The sequence below is a fragment of the Atractosteus spatula genome, chromosome 11, assembly GCF_055471065.1.
Source record: "Atractosteus spatula isolate fAtrSpa1 chromosome 11, fAtrSpa1.hap1, whole genome shotgun sequence".
Taxonomy (NCBI): domain Eukaryota; kingdom Metazoa; phylum Chordata; class Actinopteri; order Semionotiformes; family Lepisosteidae; genus Atractosteus; species Atractosteus spatula.
The window spans coordinates 19,937,739-19,954,947 of record NC_142716.1 but is presented as its reverse complement, the minus strand read 5'-3'; the positions used below and the strand labels follow the sequence as shown (position 1 = coordinate 19,954,947).

The window sequence follows — 17,209 nt, the reverse complement described above, 5'->3', positions numbered from 1 at the left end:
TTGTGCAGTTGGAACAGCCCATACATTGATTAGGCCAATGTCAGAGGTGTCCTGTCATTCTCACCTCCCCCACTCTATGCAGTGCTGCAACTTGCAACTTTTTTATTTAACAGTTTATTTCTCTGAATAAAATGTATTTTGTCAATATGTAGACCTTTGGAATCCTTTGTACTTCAGTTTGTCTCTCAGTTATGATGTGTCAGCTGTATGAACTGTTCTTAGGAGATCTTGCCACCTGGGACTTTGGCGAGAGCTCTTTAGTTTTAATTCACTGCAGTAAGATGGAAAACCTGAGGCCCCAAATCACTTCTTCTGTTGCATACACAATGAATATAAATAGCCTGCATATTCATGTGTAATGTTTTCTGTAGATGTATCCGTGTATTCTTCTTAAAGAAATTTGATATTTCATATTGGATCCCAATAACATAAGAAAATGCTCCTGGGCATGGTAACACTATCATAACTAAACCTTACAACAGAATAACAGTTACTTTGTCAATGCCTTTGAATACTTGTATCAGGTCTCCTCTTAATCTTCTCTGATCACGACAAAAATGTTTTCTTCTCCAGAAAATAATGCATTTTTATGTATTCTAGATGTTCAAGATTACTATTTTGCTTATTTTTTAAGTTAATGTTTTTTAATCCAGTGAAGGTTTTGTAGTGGACGTAGTACTGGAAGTGCACACAATTGCATTGGCCTTGTGAAGCATAAAAGTATTGGAAAAAATCCAGTAATGGTCTGCATAATCTAAGTAACAGGAGCCACAATATTAAAAATGTCATTTCTTATTATGGAAAATTCCATTTACACTAACTGTGCTGTATGTGCAAGATCGTAAGTTTGTCGTTGGGTAACAAGATCAGTTTTAATATATGAAAACCAACACTTTAGCTTCATGAAATGCAACACATTTAGCATTTTTTGACTTACTAGGGAAGAATATTATATTATTCTTAAAGTAAAGAAGTGCCTCCTGTTCCAAATTTCAATATGCTCCCCTGTAGTTTCCACTTTCTATTTGTTCTTTTTTTCCACTGTCCGTTGTGAAGAAGTCCATTGAGTTTACTTTGCCAATGTCTTTGAGGATTTTGAACACTTGTGTCAGGTCCCCTCATAATCTTTACTGTTAAAGACTAAAAGATTCACTTCATTCAGTCTGTCAATGTAGGACATTTATTCTCTTAACCCCCAAAATGTATCTGGTTATTCCAGAGCAGCATTATTTTTCTTTAACATGGTGACCAAAATTGTATACAGTATTCTAAATGAAGCTTTACTAGTGTTATATAACATAATTATAACATTGTTTGATTTAAAGTTTATGCTTTAGACCAGTGGTTCTCATACTATGGTACGCATACCAGTTGTGGTACGCGGAGCACCGCCAGGTGGTACGCCATTTAACCCTGGATCTTTGTTGTGTGCACTGAAAAATCGGGACGGGTTTTCCTATTTTCTATTTTAATACGTGTCGAATATGCAGCCTACGTACCACGATACAGCGCACGCTGATACCTGAGAGCTACAATGTAATTCTATACCATTTTATAGGAATGCATGCTACGAATGACAGCTGCCAATTGTATTTAAAAAGTTATCTCCAGCAAATAGGGAGGTAGGAGAATGTGTGTGATTTTGGAACACCGCCAATCTTGTAAGGACAGGAAAGCATAGAAATGCGTGCTACGAACATAAGTGACCAATTGTATCTAAAAAAACCTAGCTCCTGCAAATAGGGAGGTAGGAGAATGTACGTGATTTTGGAACAATGCCAATGTTATAAGCACAGTAATGCATAGAAATGTGTGCTACGAACGCTGGCAATCGTATGAGCACAGGAAAGCGTGATAGATAACAGAAAAATATTTAAGAACTGTTCTAGGTTAATTTGAGAAAAATACACAGAACGTCTCTGTGTTTCTCTCCCATGCACATAAAATAAAAACTTCTTTTAACTTCTGAGACGAACTCCTGAGACGGAAACGGGGAGAAATACAAGCTTGCGGATTGCTTAAGCGGGTAAGCCCCACACTATTTTTGAAGAACCTTATTTACTGTTTGCAAAAGAGCCAACACGTATTGTCTGTGGAGAAAAAGCTGCTAAACAGCTCGACCTGCTGCCCCCTCTGAAAGACAGTCACTCACAGAATTATTGATATGGCGGATGATATCAAAAGTACGCTGATAGAGTGCGTTAAGATGAGCAGCTGCTTTTCACTGCAACTAGACGAGTCTGTAGATGCCTTTGATTTGGCCAATTTGCTCGTTTACGTTAGATACGAGTTTAAGGGTATGTCCCATGAGGACTTTCTGTTCTGTAAGCCGCTACCAACAGGAACTACAGGAGAGCACATATTTCAGCTTCTGGATGAATTTATCGAAGAGAATGGCATCAACTGGAAAAAATGCGTTGGAGTTTGTACAGATGGTGCTAGAAATATGACAAGCTGACACAGCGGTGTAGTTGTACAAATTAGAGAGGTTGCTCCAGAAATGAATGGACTCATTGCAACATCCACCGTGAGACCTTTGCCATCAAGAAAATGCCTGACGATTTAAAATCTGTTAGACTCTGTTGTGAATTGTATCAAAGCTCGAAAAATGAAGTCACATCTGCTTTGCTCAACTAAACAGGCTCACCCCTCTCACTGAAATGGTGCCTTTTTATTGTTTATTTTTAATTGTTGTTGTTCCTGTTTTTTTTTCTGTAAAGCGCTTTGAGAAGCCACCTTTAAAGGCGCTATATCAAATAAAGCTTATTATAATATTTATTATATGTGTATGTGAGTGTGTTAGTCATTGAGAATTTCTGGGGTTCCTATGAGAAGATGACTTGTAGGTGGTACTTGGATGCTTTGGTTTGTTCAGGGGTGGTACGTGGTTCAAAAAGTTTGAGAACCACTGCTTTAGACTATATAGCCTAACATCTTGTTTGACTTTTTAATTTCTTTCCTACATTGCGTAGAAGAAGTCTTTTTCATAAGTTGCCCCTTCTATTTTAGTTTTTCCAATTTTGCATTATAGTTTTTTGCTATATTGTAATTTATTTAACCTGCAAAAACCCTGCATTGTCCTAATACTAATCTCTGTGGTGCTCTACTACTCTACATTACCCCACTTCGAACATTTACCTCTTATATGTATTCTCTGTTTCCTATTTGTTATCCAGTTCTCAAATCAAGTACACGCATTTCCCTGAATTCCAACACCAATATTTTGAGAATTTATCTTTTATAAAGGAACTTAATCAAAACCCTTCTGAATATCTAAATACACCGTATTGGATGTTCTGTGTCCGTTATTGTTGGTCCTTGATCAAATAACTTTTAACGGGTTGGTTTGACAAAACCTTTTTTTGAAGTCCTTGTTGACTATTCCTTATTATCTTGCAACTTTTATCTGTTGTACGTGGTTCTCTAGTTCAGTTGAATAATTTTTTCCATAACCATACATAAAATAGATGTTTGAATTATGGGGCTATAATTACTTGATTCACCTTTTTATGGATGGCTACTATATAAGTAATTCTCTAGTCCCTGGGTACTACCCCTTTCTTAAGCGACTGTTGGAAGAGTTAAGTGAATAGCTTCTGAATAACATCTCTTGTTTCCTTGAGCACAATTGACGAGATACTATCAGGCCCCGTGGATTAATTAATGTTGGGAGTTTTTAGTTCTCAAAAAACCTCTTCTATGTTATTACTATCCAATACAAAACTTTGTCCTTCTGCCGTCTGAGGCATATTGTTGGCTTCTTCCTTACTAAACACATGAGTAAAATACTCATTTAGTACAGTATTACATCCCTTGCATTGTGAAGCAGTTTCCCATTATTGTCCTCGGTATATTTTGCTTTATCATTAACAATAGTTTGGATATGCTTTGGAAAGATGTAAAGTATAGGTCAAGTTATCATTGCTGTTTTCAGTGCCTCCAGTTTGGCTTTTATCAGACAAGATTTACAGTGAATATTTGACTGAAATATTTGCAAGTACATGCTGAGATCCGTATGTTCTAAATAGTCAGAATTGCACATTTTCTAGTAATTTAGTAAATCCCCTTTGAGAAACTTTAATGCAGTGGAATTAAACTGTAAAACAGATGTCTTGTAACCCACAGTTCATTTTCCTAATGTAAATGTTTAACTTTGGGCTGTGAGAGTTTAATTTAAACCATTCAGCCCAAAATGTGTGGCCTATTGCAGAAAACAAAATAATCACTTTTGCAATTCCTCACACATCACTCCCTAAAGTGCAGGTCTTACTAAATGTGATAAAATGTTAATCTGGTATCTTGACAAATGAAGTTAAGCATATGTTGACTATTATTGATTTGTATTTACATATTCATGTCCAACAGTTCTGTTCCACATTTATCCACAAGACAATTTCTTTGTTAAGGTTAATCTGTGTAGATGTTATGGTTTGATTCTCTGTCGGGCCCAGAAGTGCAAGTGTGAAAGGCAATCCCTCTCTTTGAAACAGAGGTTGTGATGTTAAAATGTATGTTTGTTCTTCTGTTCAAAATTGAGTTTGACAGACTTGATGTTAAGAGTCTTTGTTCTGTTTTTTTGTACTTCATTTTCCTGTTGAGTTGAGCTAAATCTTTCCTCAAGTGCTGTTTGAGGAAGCTAAGTAAACTGTCGAATACATGTGCATTTAACGTCACCTCACCTAGAATGCTCACACTTATCTAGTATTCTGTAGATTACAAAAGGTTGTAAGGAATTCATCGAAAGTTGCACAATAAGAGGAAAGAAGACTTTAACTGGCGTAACATTTTGATCAATATCTGGTACAGTGGATAAAATATGGCAATTAAATATATCACTCATGTAAAGTTACATAATAGGACACTGGGCCACCAAATCTTCTGTGTACTGTGGCACACAATAACACAGTGTCTAGAATTCTACAGGAGGGATGCAGCACCATTCTTCCATATGATGGTCAATCAACTCAAGCCTGGTTGGCGAAGAATTCTGACCATAATTATTGCCAAGATGTTATTTGCTGAATTAAAGCATCAGCCACGCCAGTGTGGAAGTGTAGAACTTCTTGCTTTCCATATGCTTGGTGCCCCTCATTTACCTAGGTTTTTCCATTTTTTTGTCCACAACGTCTGTATGCTCCATATACCTTTTGCCATTTTGTGATAATTCCTTATGTGTACCCCTGAAAACCCACTCCAAATTCAATCTCAAGTCATAAATATTCAGCACCTGATGGTCAATGTGCAGAAGCCCTGTGACTGAAAAAAGCACAAAAAGCTCTTGACAGTTTTGCAAAAAGAGCATTTCCATCCTTGCATTGTGTTGAATTAGGTCTGCATAAAATAATATTTATTAAAATATTCTGACAAAATATTATGCCACTTGACAATTAAGCATATGTTTTAAACTCCAGAACTTGATGGTAGTGTGAGGCCTTCTTTTTTTCTTTCTGCTTTAAAATCTCATTTAGTGAATTGCTTTGACTATGCATGAAAATGAGTCTTTAAGAGACGCAGGTGTTCTGTGCTTCATTGTGGCCTTAAAAATAAAAGACTGTTCTTTTTATTCTAGGATAAGAGGTGATGATTTAGAAATGTCGCATGTCACAAAAAGGTTGACTCATAACTGTGGTTTTCTTTTCCCTTCCAGAGGAGCAACGATGAAAATGGGAATTGCTCAGGAGGAAACATCGAGTTTCCTACCACCAATCTGTATGAGCTGGAGAGTCGTGTTTTCACTGACCACTGGTCTATCCCCTATAAGAGGGAAGAATCGCTGGGGAAGTGCCTAATTGCCTCCACGTGCCTGGCAAGGCTGGGTAAGGGCCCCATGCTCCATTTGGCAGAATAATTCCTGGGTCTGCCAGTCAGTAACCAAGAAAAACACTGGAGTGATAGGTGGGATTAGTAAGGCTCACAGTGTCTTTTCAGCACAGAAACCATTCATATATAACAGGGTGTATTGAAGCATAAATGTGCAATTAATTTTAGGATGAGGTTAAGAGTTGGAATGTATTAATGTATTATACATGTATACTAATGTATACATGTATTATACATTTTATTATACATTAATACAGATGTACAGGATGCACTGGTGTTGGTGGTGTCGGTATTGAAAATGACTTTAATTACTTTAGTAGGTATTGGAAAGAGGTTATATTTTGCTGTGCATGGATTTGAATGTTTACATATTTTTATTCACTTAGTAATTCTTTATCATGTACCTTGTATGTGGATGTTATGATATAACCTCTTTGAGTGTGCTGTGATTTTTTTGTTTTTTTCGAGTAAAGGTGTGTATTAATTTACCATCTTAAAATTTAGCTTTAATACTTTTTTAAAATGTGCTTGTGCTATAATCCCAATAAAAATAAGAATTAAAGAAGTAAAATAAACAGCATAATTACACTTGAAAATATTTTTTGAGAAAACAATGTATGCTTTTATGATCTTGATTTTCTAAGATCAGTTTATTCTTGTTTTGGCTATCGTGTTATTACAGTTTTTGTTTCTTGTGTTTTTGTATTGTTGGGTAAAGACAGTAATTGTGGCAAATCGCCTTTCATTTCCACTTTGAATTACTTTGATTTTGAAAGAGTATGTATTATGCTGTGCTGGCTAAAGTCATCAATAGTCTCTTTAAAGACACTTGAATAGTGTTTAATGTCTCTTTTTCCTTTTGGTCAGCTTCCTTCACAAGTAGCCTGCAGCGTAGAGCAGATGTGTCTGATGAAGCTAAAAGTTAAAAGCCGTGAAGGCTCGTCTGCTACACAATAGGAAGACTGTGGATTGTGTTCTGTGCCCAGGTTTCTGCTTCTAATGTGATCTCTGTTATATGTGCAGGTCTTGCTGACGCAGATGAAAATTGTAAAAGATTCATGGACAGATGCATGCCTGAGGCATTCAAAAAGGTACAGACTTAAAAGACAAGCATTGCTGTGCAAGTTGAATGATTTTATCCTTAGTTTGTGAAGAAATTAAGTTAAGTCATCCTTGTCTCTTAAGCACAAAGAAAGGTATAAATGATAGAACACCATTCAGCCCATCTTGGATCTATCTTTGACAATTTTTGATTCTGGTCACCACGTAATATTCTCTGCTCAAGATTAAAGTTTAATCCTGTCAGTTGAAGTCATTTCTTGAAGCCCAGGACTGTATTTGTTTATTCTTCCGTGGACTTATTCCAGAGCAGTAGAATCTTTTTTGTAATGTGGTGATTCATTACATTGTACACAATGTACGTATTTAAATTCTGCACTTACTATATGTCCTATTATAGCATTTGCCTGTTTTATTACTTCCCCTAATTTTCCGAAGTGTCAACATTGACATCTAAGAGATTCATAAACAGCTTCTTAAAGTTCAGTGTTACCAATTTCCTCTGTCCACATACATACTTTACCTAGAATGCCTTCTGCAATTATAGAGTTTATCTTTTGAGAGTCAGAAGCCTTCTCAGAAACGGTACATACAGTACCACATAATATAGTTTATCTATATTACTACTTTTGTTTTTTCAAATAACTTATTGAGTTAGTTAAGCAAGACCTACCTTTCCTAAATCTATGTGAGTATCCTCTAGAATTGTAGTTTAGTTCGTTTTATCTTTTCTATACGTTTACATGTACAAGTAAGATTTACTGTTGTATAGTTGTTGATCAGAGTTACTGGAACTTCATCACCTGTCATGGTACTATGCTAGAAACTGCTGCCTTGAGTCCAGCTCTTGATGTATGTTTTTCCAAGTCGTGGAATGGATTGAACTTGTTTGGTGGTGTAATGAGGGTGTCAAGACAAGCTGCAGTATTTATTTCTTTTGACAGCCCTGGAGCCAGTCTTATAAGTTGAACAGGGACATAATGCAAAATTAATTAATTTTTTATCTTGCACTTCTTTACAGGTATGGTGCATCTTTTACAAAAGGAATGTGGAACCAGTTCACACATTCTATTACTAATATATGGGTGCATGATGCACAGATCAGTTTTGTTAGTGTTAAAACACATTTTTAAAATTATTTGTGCTTATTTTTCATTATGTGAGTCTTTTTCTATATTATCGTGACCTGTTTTCCAGTTTGTTGTTTTTCACATGCAAATACTTTCTAAAGTGTTTCTTTAACATTTTATTCGATGCATGAAGCATCTTCAAGTAATGTGGGGTTTAGTTAACTATGCAGTTTGTCATATGTGACAATCATTTATTTTATTTCTTTTTGCAGCTGCTGACATCAAGTGCTGTTCACAAATGGGGAACTGAGATCCATGAGGGAATCTATAACATGCTTATGCTGCTAGTGGACCTGGTGGCAGAGAGAGTCAAGCAGGACCCCATTCCCATAGGCCTCATGGGTGTGCTTACAATGGTACTTCCTTTTTTACACATTGTTATTGGGCTTCAGCTGCACACAGTGGGTGATTCATAGATCACTTAGTTGTATAGTACAAAATAATAAAGATGTCTGAAATGTTCCTGCTCATATGCTTGCTAACATTACATTTATAAAGTCTGGTCTGCTGGTCTGTACCAATGCATTTAAAGAAAGCAGAAAGATCTCGGCAAAGTCTTGGGCAACAACTGTCACGTGGGCTGTTGAGGGGGAATGAGTTTTAATCATGTTTTACCTCTCTCTTGTTTACAGGCCTTTAACCCAGATAATGAGTACCATTTCAAAAACCGCATGAAAGCCTGCCAAAGGAACTGGGGAGAAGTGTTTGGGGAAGATAACATGTTTGCTGTCTCTCCAAGCTCCAGCTTTCAAAAGGTAGGTGCTCACCTAGTATAGTCCTAATTTTGAAACTTTAAAATGTAAAGTTTAATCCATTTTTTGTATTATGATATTTCAGTGCAGTCAAACAAATCCACATTAATTAAAGTATTGCTCTTATTGTAGTAAGTATTGTAGGTATAAAACCGTCAGTATAATCTTAAATGTCTTTACATATCAGCATACCTAAATTATCTAATGTGTGCACATAACTAGTGTCTTGAAAAAAGTACAAAATGTTTTTTCAAACTTCACTCTCATATTGGAGAATTTTCATGGTATTTCAAGGAACATTTAGAGTTTACTTTGCCACAATCAATATAGTATAAAGATCCTCAACTTAAACAGTAGTTGGCAATATTTCCGGCTAACAAAAATGAAGAGGAGTGTGTTGAATGAGAACTAGAAATCAGTAGGTCTAAAGGTCTTGAGTCCAGGCAATTGAGGGTTCTTTATACTGAATTAAAGCTGAATATCTTTAGTTGGTACTTTGTGTTCAATTGCATTGATTAACATAGGACTGTAAAAACTTGCCCAAATCACTAATTAAACCCACACAAGTGACAAGTGCCAATTTATCAATTTTGTAATTCTGGGAAGGAAACAGCAGTTCTATACATTTGATTTATTATTTTTGTTGTTTTTGTTGGTATTATTATTGTTAATAATATTAATAATTGCATACACTTATATAGTGCTTTACAGGTAATAGGGACTCCCCTGGACTCACCAATGTGCAGTATCCACCTGAATGATGCGATGGCAGCCATAGTGTGCCAGAAATGAGTTAAAAAGTATCTTAAAAACAATGCCGAAAATGTAACCCCCAAAACAACTTAAAGTAACCCACAATAAATATGTTCATACTGGGTTTTAGTGGAAGCTCTTAAGTCATTTAAAAACTGTTCGATCTAACTGTAGTCTTTTATATAAATGGTAATTTATACTGTACTGTCTTTTTTTTTTAATTAAAAGCTTCCTTTACCTTTCATTGTTTTTCAAGTGTAAGTTTTTATTGCCAGGAGTCTTCATCACTAGTAAGAGTGATGTGTTGAAGGTGTTAATGATCCTGGATTCCTGTTTGATTTTGCAGGAGCCCCATGGCTGGCTTGTAGATTTGGTAAACCGGGTAAGTATCCCTGTATTTCTTGAGCCTTGATTTCTTGTATCCCATCGTTTTTATGAAATAAAGAATTAGATCTTTCACATGCTAAATCTCTTGTGGAAAAAGTTTCTTTTTGGAAGTTACAATCCACCATACTGAATGTCAAATTATTTTTTCCAAACGGAGCATGACAATTTGAAGTTAAAAGTCAGAACACTCTGCAAATCAAAGAAAACCAGCTTTGCTTTCATTATATACTGGTCATAGCTTGGTGATGTGATATATATATATTTAGTGGTGTATATATTAAAGCACATGGCATTCCTATTCAGAGTATGTTTTGGATTAATTCAAGCTCTTTGGTTTTAGTTTGGAGAGATGGAGGGATTTTCTTCAATCCAGTCCAAGCTAAACTCAGAAGAAATAGAAATTGGGGTAAGAAAAGATGTTGTTCATATGAGTTTGTCTGTTCCAATCTTTTTCCACTCAAAAAGAGAGCTGAAGCTTAGAGTATTTATTCCATGCCCATGTAATTGTAAGGAAGACTGGAGAATAAAGAGAGAAGCAACTTCCTCACTTCCATCTCCTAATAACTTAATGTTTGAGGTTGCTGTGTGGCAATGCAGTTATACAAAGCAGTTTGGGGTATCTTCAGAACACTGTTTACTGTGAAGTTCTGATGTAGTAACGGAAGGCAGATGAACAAAGGTTGTGAGGTAGGTAGGAGCCAGATAAGTCAGATTGTTACTGGTGTGTCAAGCCATATAGAGTCTTATAGGAGAGCATGGGGATTTTGAAGTCAACTCAAAACATGATAGGAAGCTAGTGCAAGGACTTCAAGACAAGAGTAATGTGATTTCTTGCACATGACTTGGTCAGGATTCTGGCTGCCGAATTATGAACATATTGGAGTTTCTTTAGTGTGGATTTCAATACCCCAATGAATAGGGCATTACAACAATCAATTATAAAAAAAATAAATGTATTGACAAGCTTTTCTGCCACAGTCAAAATTATTTAACAACAATTAAATCTGGAAAGTGTGAGATCAAGTGCAGTTCAGATATCAACTCCTTAGAGCAAGGGACTTTATTTTCCTTATTGAAATGGGAAATGAGTATTGCTCTTTGGTTCTGACTCATGCCTCTTGCCTTCTGTTATTTCTGTTTTTCTGTTTTGTTAATTATATCTAAGGCTCATGGATTCTAGGTTTAATTCTGACATCTCCACTTGCTTAATAAAACTGTAGTTAACCCTCTTTGACCGTCAATATCTCTTAATTAAATCCAGATAACTGTTAATAACAAGACAAGCTCAAATATTGTTATAGCACAGTTTCTTAAGCAGTTATAATTTTCCCTTTACTGACCTGAAGACATACATCTAATCACACTATCAAAACTATTCTGTAAAAGACTCAAGATATGCATTTAATAATTATCAAATAACATAACAGTGCAGTAAATGTAGACATGAGTGTGAGGATGCAGTATTTTAAAGGCCTTTTGGGAATATAAAGCTGTGAAATAGTCAGCCTTCCACCTTCTTTCTGTGCGTCATTTGCCAAGTGTAAGTAAAAAGAAAGGTCATGAAACTGAGTAAGAAAAGCAATAACATCTCACAGTCTATGGGTTCAGTCAGAAAAGATTGTAGAGTCAGAACAACCACTGTTAGGATGGCATATGACAGCAGTTCTTTACCTCCATAAGGTTAGTTGACTTACCTCATGAATGACAGTCAAACACTCATTGCACAGCATTATATCTATTATAGGTTTTAATGCATACTCTCATAGGTTATCCAGCTCCTTTTACTGCAAATTGAATAAATCTGTATAGAGTACTTGCAGAATTAGACATGATCATATTTTATTCTTTGATTTGTTTCTAAAAATTGTAGAATCCCTTGGATTTCATAAAACCTGAAATTATTGGACCTGAGAGTGTTGCTGTTTTTAATGTTTTTTTATTATAATAATAATAATTGCTTACACTTATATAGTGCTTTTCTGGACACTCCACTCAAAGCGCTTTACAAGCAATGGGGACTCCCTTCCACCACCACCAATGTGCAGCATCCACCTGAATGATGCAACGGCAGCCATAGTGCCCCAGAACGCTCACCACACATCAGCTATTAGTGGGGAGGAGAGCAGAGTAATGAAGCCAATTCATAGACAAGGATTATTAGCAGGCCATGATTGGTAAGGGCCAATGGAAAATTTGGCCAGGACCTCGGTTTTACGTCTCATCCGAAGGACGGCGCCTGCTTACAGTATAGTGTCCCCATCACTATACTGGGGCATTAGGACCCACATGGACTGCAGGGTGAGCGCCCCCTGCTGGCCCCACTAACACCTCTTCCAGCAGCAACCTTAGTTTTTCCCAGGAGGTCTCCCATCCAGGTACTGACCAGGCTCACACCTGCTTAGCTTCAGTGGGTTACCAGTTGTGAGTTGCAGGGTGATATGGCTGCTATATATATAGATATCATATAGATATCATTTTTGCAGATTCTTTTTATAAAAACTATGGTGCACTTTGTTTTTTGTGCAAATAAATCAGATTACACCTTATGCTCAGCATCTTGTTTGTTTCTCCACAGAATGTGTCTGCCCTGGTTCAGCCACTGGGTGTCTGTGCAGAGTACTTGAATTCCAGTTTGGTACAGGTGAGATCAGCAACACCTTCTGAATTAGGAGAAGAGGAAGTTAACTTTTGCTTATCTATAATTCAAAGTGATATCTATTTCCATCTTAGACTTTTATTCTTACCCAAAATTTTAATGAAACATTAAAATGTTTATGCTTATCCTCTAGTCTTCTGTTCTCTTTCAGGAGTGGCACTGAAAAAGGTTGTTTTATCCACAGTTCATTTGGAGTCATAGCTGCCAAGCAACAATGCTGTTTTGCCATTGTGCTACATTTTGGAAAATTGCATGGTTTAACAATTGACCATATGTGAAATAAAGACTTTATTTGGTCTCTTTTGACTTAAAGTTAAGCATATTAGGGATTTATTTATTTGTGACCATTACTGGAATTTTAACAGCCCATGCTGGACCCAGTTATCCATAAGATGATCACCTACGTGCAGACCCTAGAAGAGAAAGACCTGAAAGACAAGGTAATGGAACAACTATTTAAATTGCTTTAGTTTAATAGCATTTGAATTATGATTCTCATTCCATGGAGTCTTGAGTCAATTAATTTTATGAGCAATGTAAGCTTTATACCTTATTTTGTTTCTTTTATGTTCTCAGTACACAGGAAGGCATAGTTAAATTAAGTTTATAATAATAGACTTAATTCTATGCTTAATTAGTTTGATTTGCCCCCAGATTAATTAACACTGAAACATTCTGGAGAAAGCATTGCCTGCCGTGTGGGACAGCCTGTTCTCTTTCATTGTTCTCTCATGAAGTCTATTGAGTCTTTTTTTTACCTTGTGCAGAGGCTGGTTAGCATCCCTGAACTCCTGTCAGCCATTAAGCTCCTATGCATGCGGTTTCAGCGTGAGCTCGTCACTGTGGTTGATGACCTCAGGCTAGACATCCTCCTGCGCATGCTGAAGACCCCTCATTTCAGTGCCAAAATGAACTCCTTGAAGGAGGTGAGAAAAATACGGGGTCATCTTGTGCTAGTGTTCATGAGGACTGGCCAAGCTATCAGTCACAGAAAAGTACAAGTTCTGAGCACAATGCCTACATCCTGAGCTGGGACACATTGAAGGCAGTAAAAGCGTTGCACAAAAAGTTTTAAAGCTTTTATAAGAAGAGGATACTTACACTCCCCTAGGCACCTCACGTTGATAGATATGGTTTTCAAGGTCAGTGAGGTTTGGAAAGATGTCAGGAGGAAGATTGTTTAGAAAAAGTAGAAAAAATTCTGTAGGTGGAATTTGGAAAAAAATAAGCCCAAATAAACTCAGAAATTGTTGAGGGTAGCATCAGAGCAAAGTTGTATAAGACTGTAAACTATGTACAACCCAAGCTACTTAATCCAGGTAACATGGGATGTGTGGCTTGAAGCAGATAATACCAATCCATGATTTACTATGATGACTGATGGAGAGATTGTGAGCAGCATCTAAACTACAAAAATTTAGATTTAGATATGGACTTTCATTTCCTGGTATGAAAAGTAGCAGGATTCAACTGTTTGATTAGTTCTTCTAAGGCAAAAGCAAAGTAAAGTGAGCCTATTCTACCTTTACAAGGAATATCATGCTTGATTGTGATATTACAAGGGATGTCCAGCTCATTCCACAAAAGCAAAATGAAAAAAACAGTTGGACAATAGTAAGGACTGAGCACCTCTTAAAGAAATGCTTCCCTAATGATTTTATGTTTTCTTCCTAGAAACAAATTCTAGGATGTGATATTTTTCTAGAAAGTGAAGCACATTTTGGATTTTTTTAAATGATGATTTTATTGCGAGTACAAATGTTTGCAAAGAAAATTTTTGCAGTTAATTTGACAAATATAATCAGTGTTTGAATGTGGCTTGTAAGTTATGAAAAATGAAAATTTAAGGTAATTAGTACATATTTCATTAACAATGGGAAGTTAAGCAAGCTAGCCACTTTTTAATATTTCAATTGTTTTAAATATGCCTATGTGCTGTATCTTTTAGTTGTTTTAATTTTCAGCACATATAAAGATGTGTCTAGTAAATCATGGTTTATGTTGTGTTCAGGTTTTGTTTTTTCCTGTCTTTTTCATAGGTGACGAAGCTTATCGAAGAAAGTACAGTTTCAAAGACAGTAAAGAACGCCATTGACACTGATCGATTGTTAGACTGGCTGGTGGAAAATTCAGTCTTGTCTATAGCCCTGGAAGGTTGTTGTTCTTATTATTTTAAAAAAATATCTACTGTGTATTCCAGTTAACAGAAAGGGTTTATAATATTATGCTATTAAAAATAATATTGTGATATTATTAAAAAGAATGTAATACTGGCAAACACAATAGACATAGTTACAGTAATGGCATAGTTACATTAATGAGTGGAAACACTTCTTGGAAGATAAGAAACTTTCAATCCTTCTTTGCAACAGAAGCTGTTTTATGTGACTTATTTAAAGAGGCTTCTAATTTTTTTTTTTCTATCTTTAACAGGGAACATTGATCAGGCTCAATACTGTGATCGTATAAAGGGAATCATTGAACTTCTGGGGAGCAAACTCTCATTGGATGAGCTGTCCAAAATTTGGAGGATACAGGTAAGTGTATAATCTGGAAAGTTAAGGCTTTTCCAGATATCAACTGTAGTAGCTGTTAAAGATTGACATTCTTCACTGTAAAGTATTCACTACCAAAGAAAAAAGTCTAAACTGTTAGATTGAGTCTATCATATCTACCAGTTACTGATGCTGAACTTCTTAAAAGAAAATGAAATCTTTGATGGCTTCTAATAATATACTATTTTCCTCTGTTATTTATTCACATTTATTCTTTTAATTGGAAAATATTTTACATAAATTACTGAACAGATATTGATTGTGTGTTTTAGGGATCCCACAAAGCAGTTTGTGGTGGCATATCATCCGTTTTCTTTCTGGTCTAGATGCAGTATACAGCAGAGTGAAGCACTTGCTGCCATTCACACTCAAGCAAAAAGTGAAGCCATACAAGTTTTTTTTAAGAATTAATATAGTTAGCTGGCCCAAGTGTGTGTTTAATGGCGAAATTAGGAAAAGTTTCCTGCATATGTATATCTAACCCAATTTAAGTATATTGTAGTGTGCTTATTGTAGTGTAGTGTGAATGCGGAAGGAATGAATTTCATGCCCCCCATGTTTTATGTGTCATTTGGCTCTTAATGTGGGGAAGTTGTCAGGTGTGGCATAACAGCATTAATGGCAGATTAACTATAACTCCCCTGTTGTTCAGATGGTTTAAAAAGGAAAGTTTTCAAATTCCAGTCATACCCAGGTATATGGTGGGGATGTGATCCTGAAAAGTGGACTCTATAGTGGATCAGCAGATAACTAATCAATTTTCCTTTTAAGGTCTAATATAAAAGAGAAGGATTAGGTTTTGGGACACGGAAATACAGTCTACACACTCACATAAGAAGTATTTTGTTGTATTTATTATTTTCCATAATACAGTAATAGTGCACAAAAAGAAACATCTGTGTACAAAATGACATGAAGCAGTTCTGCTGCCTTATTAGTTGATCGTGGGTGTTGGTTGTGATGCTGATCTTTTGCTTTATGTATAGTCTGGCCAGTCTTCCACTGTAATAGAGAATATCCACACTATCATCGCTGCGGCGGCAGTAAAGTTCAACTTCGATCAGCTCAGCCACTTGTTTGTCCTCATTCAGAAGGTAAGAATCTGGGAAGTGTTTCTCAGTGAGTCTTCATACATCAGTATGCAAGGTAGGGTGATGTCTAATTTAGGATCTCCAGGAGTAGAAGTACGTGTAAAACCAAGGCAAGAAAGTATTTGCATTATGTCTCCATTGTGCATTTGTTGCACATAGATTCTTTAAACTTTAATGATTTTGTAGGGGTTTTGTGAATTTACTGGGACAATGTATTAATTCTAGCAGTAATCACGAGGTGGTTCGTTATGGCTTTTAGAAAAGCAATCAATCAGCGACACACACACATGGATTCAATAAATGAGATACATTTATTAATACATAAATTGTGCATATAAAACATATAACAGCCTGATTGGATACAGATGGCAGATCTTACTGTGAGGGTTATCAAAGTGCAAGGTATGTAATAACGAAGATATGCGAAACACAAAGAGATACAAAGAATATGCTTCAATATACCGTTCGGCTATACTGTCGTTAATCAGTCTACATTAGCTACTCAAAAGTACAGATAGTGTACAAAAGTACAGAAAAGCAATACAGATGCAGCCATCAAAACGAGCGGGGTACGCCGTGGTAAAACGCAGTGGGTGTGTCGCATCACAATGCGTATTAACGCGTCATATCACATCATACCGTATAATACCGCAGTAAGATAACGGTATCCGGAATCACCGCCAGGTGGAGCTAATAAAGCTTAACCTCTCATGTACAACATTTGAGCTGTCGCCAGAAAACACCCGGTTTCGAATCCCGATCACTGCTGAGGGACAATCTTTATTCAGTTAAGAATTTAAGTTGTATACTCTTTAGACTTTTAAATTTAAACTGTATTACAGCATGTTAATCATTATATATTAAAAAGTTGGTATAGTTTATGAAAGCAAGATTGCTCAGTTGGACAAAAGTACACAACCTACCACCTTTATCATAAATATTTTAATTATGCAGAAATATCTTATGCATCAAAGTCTTTACCGAAGATATTACTAATAGTATTAAT

General features: G+C 36.0%; 1 protein-coding gene across 7 annotated transcripts in view; it reads left to right on the top strand.

The window, feature by feature from the left end:
• usp24 (ubiquitin specific peptidase 24) overlaps nt 1–17,209 on the top strand; it is a 67,238-nt gene that overhangs the window by 3,924 nt on the left and 46,105 nt on the right. For all 7 annotated transcript variants that reach the window (XM_088927304.1, XM_088927303.1, XM_088927305.1 and 4 more), the window contains exons 2-13: nt 5,648–5,816; nt 6,844–6,911; nt 8,222–8,365; nt 8,642–8,764; nt 9,861–9,896; nt 10,242–10,307; nt 12,477–12,542; nt 12,923–12,997; nt 13,325–13,483; nt 14,597–14,711; nt 14,991–15,094; nt 16,099–16,206. In XM_088927304.1, coding sequence (XP_088783430.1) covers nt 5,648–5,816; nt 6,844–6,911; nt 8,222–8,365; nt 8,642–8,764; nt 9,861–9,896; nt 10,242–10,307; nt 12,477–12,542; nt 12,923–12,997; nt 13,325–13,483; nt 14,597–14,711; nt 14,991–15,094; nt 16,099–16,206 — 1,233 coding nt within the window. The remainder of the gene's footprint in view (nt 1–5,647; nt 5,817–6,843; nt 6,912–8,221; nt 8,366–8,641; nt 8,765–9,860; nt 9,897–10,241; nt 10,308–12,476; nt 12,543–12,922; nt 12,998–13,324; nt 13,484–14,596; nt 14,712–14,990; nt 15,095–16,098; nt 16,207–17,209) is intronic.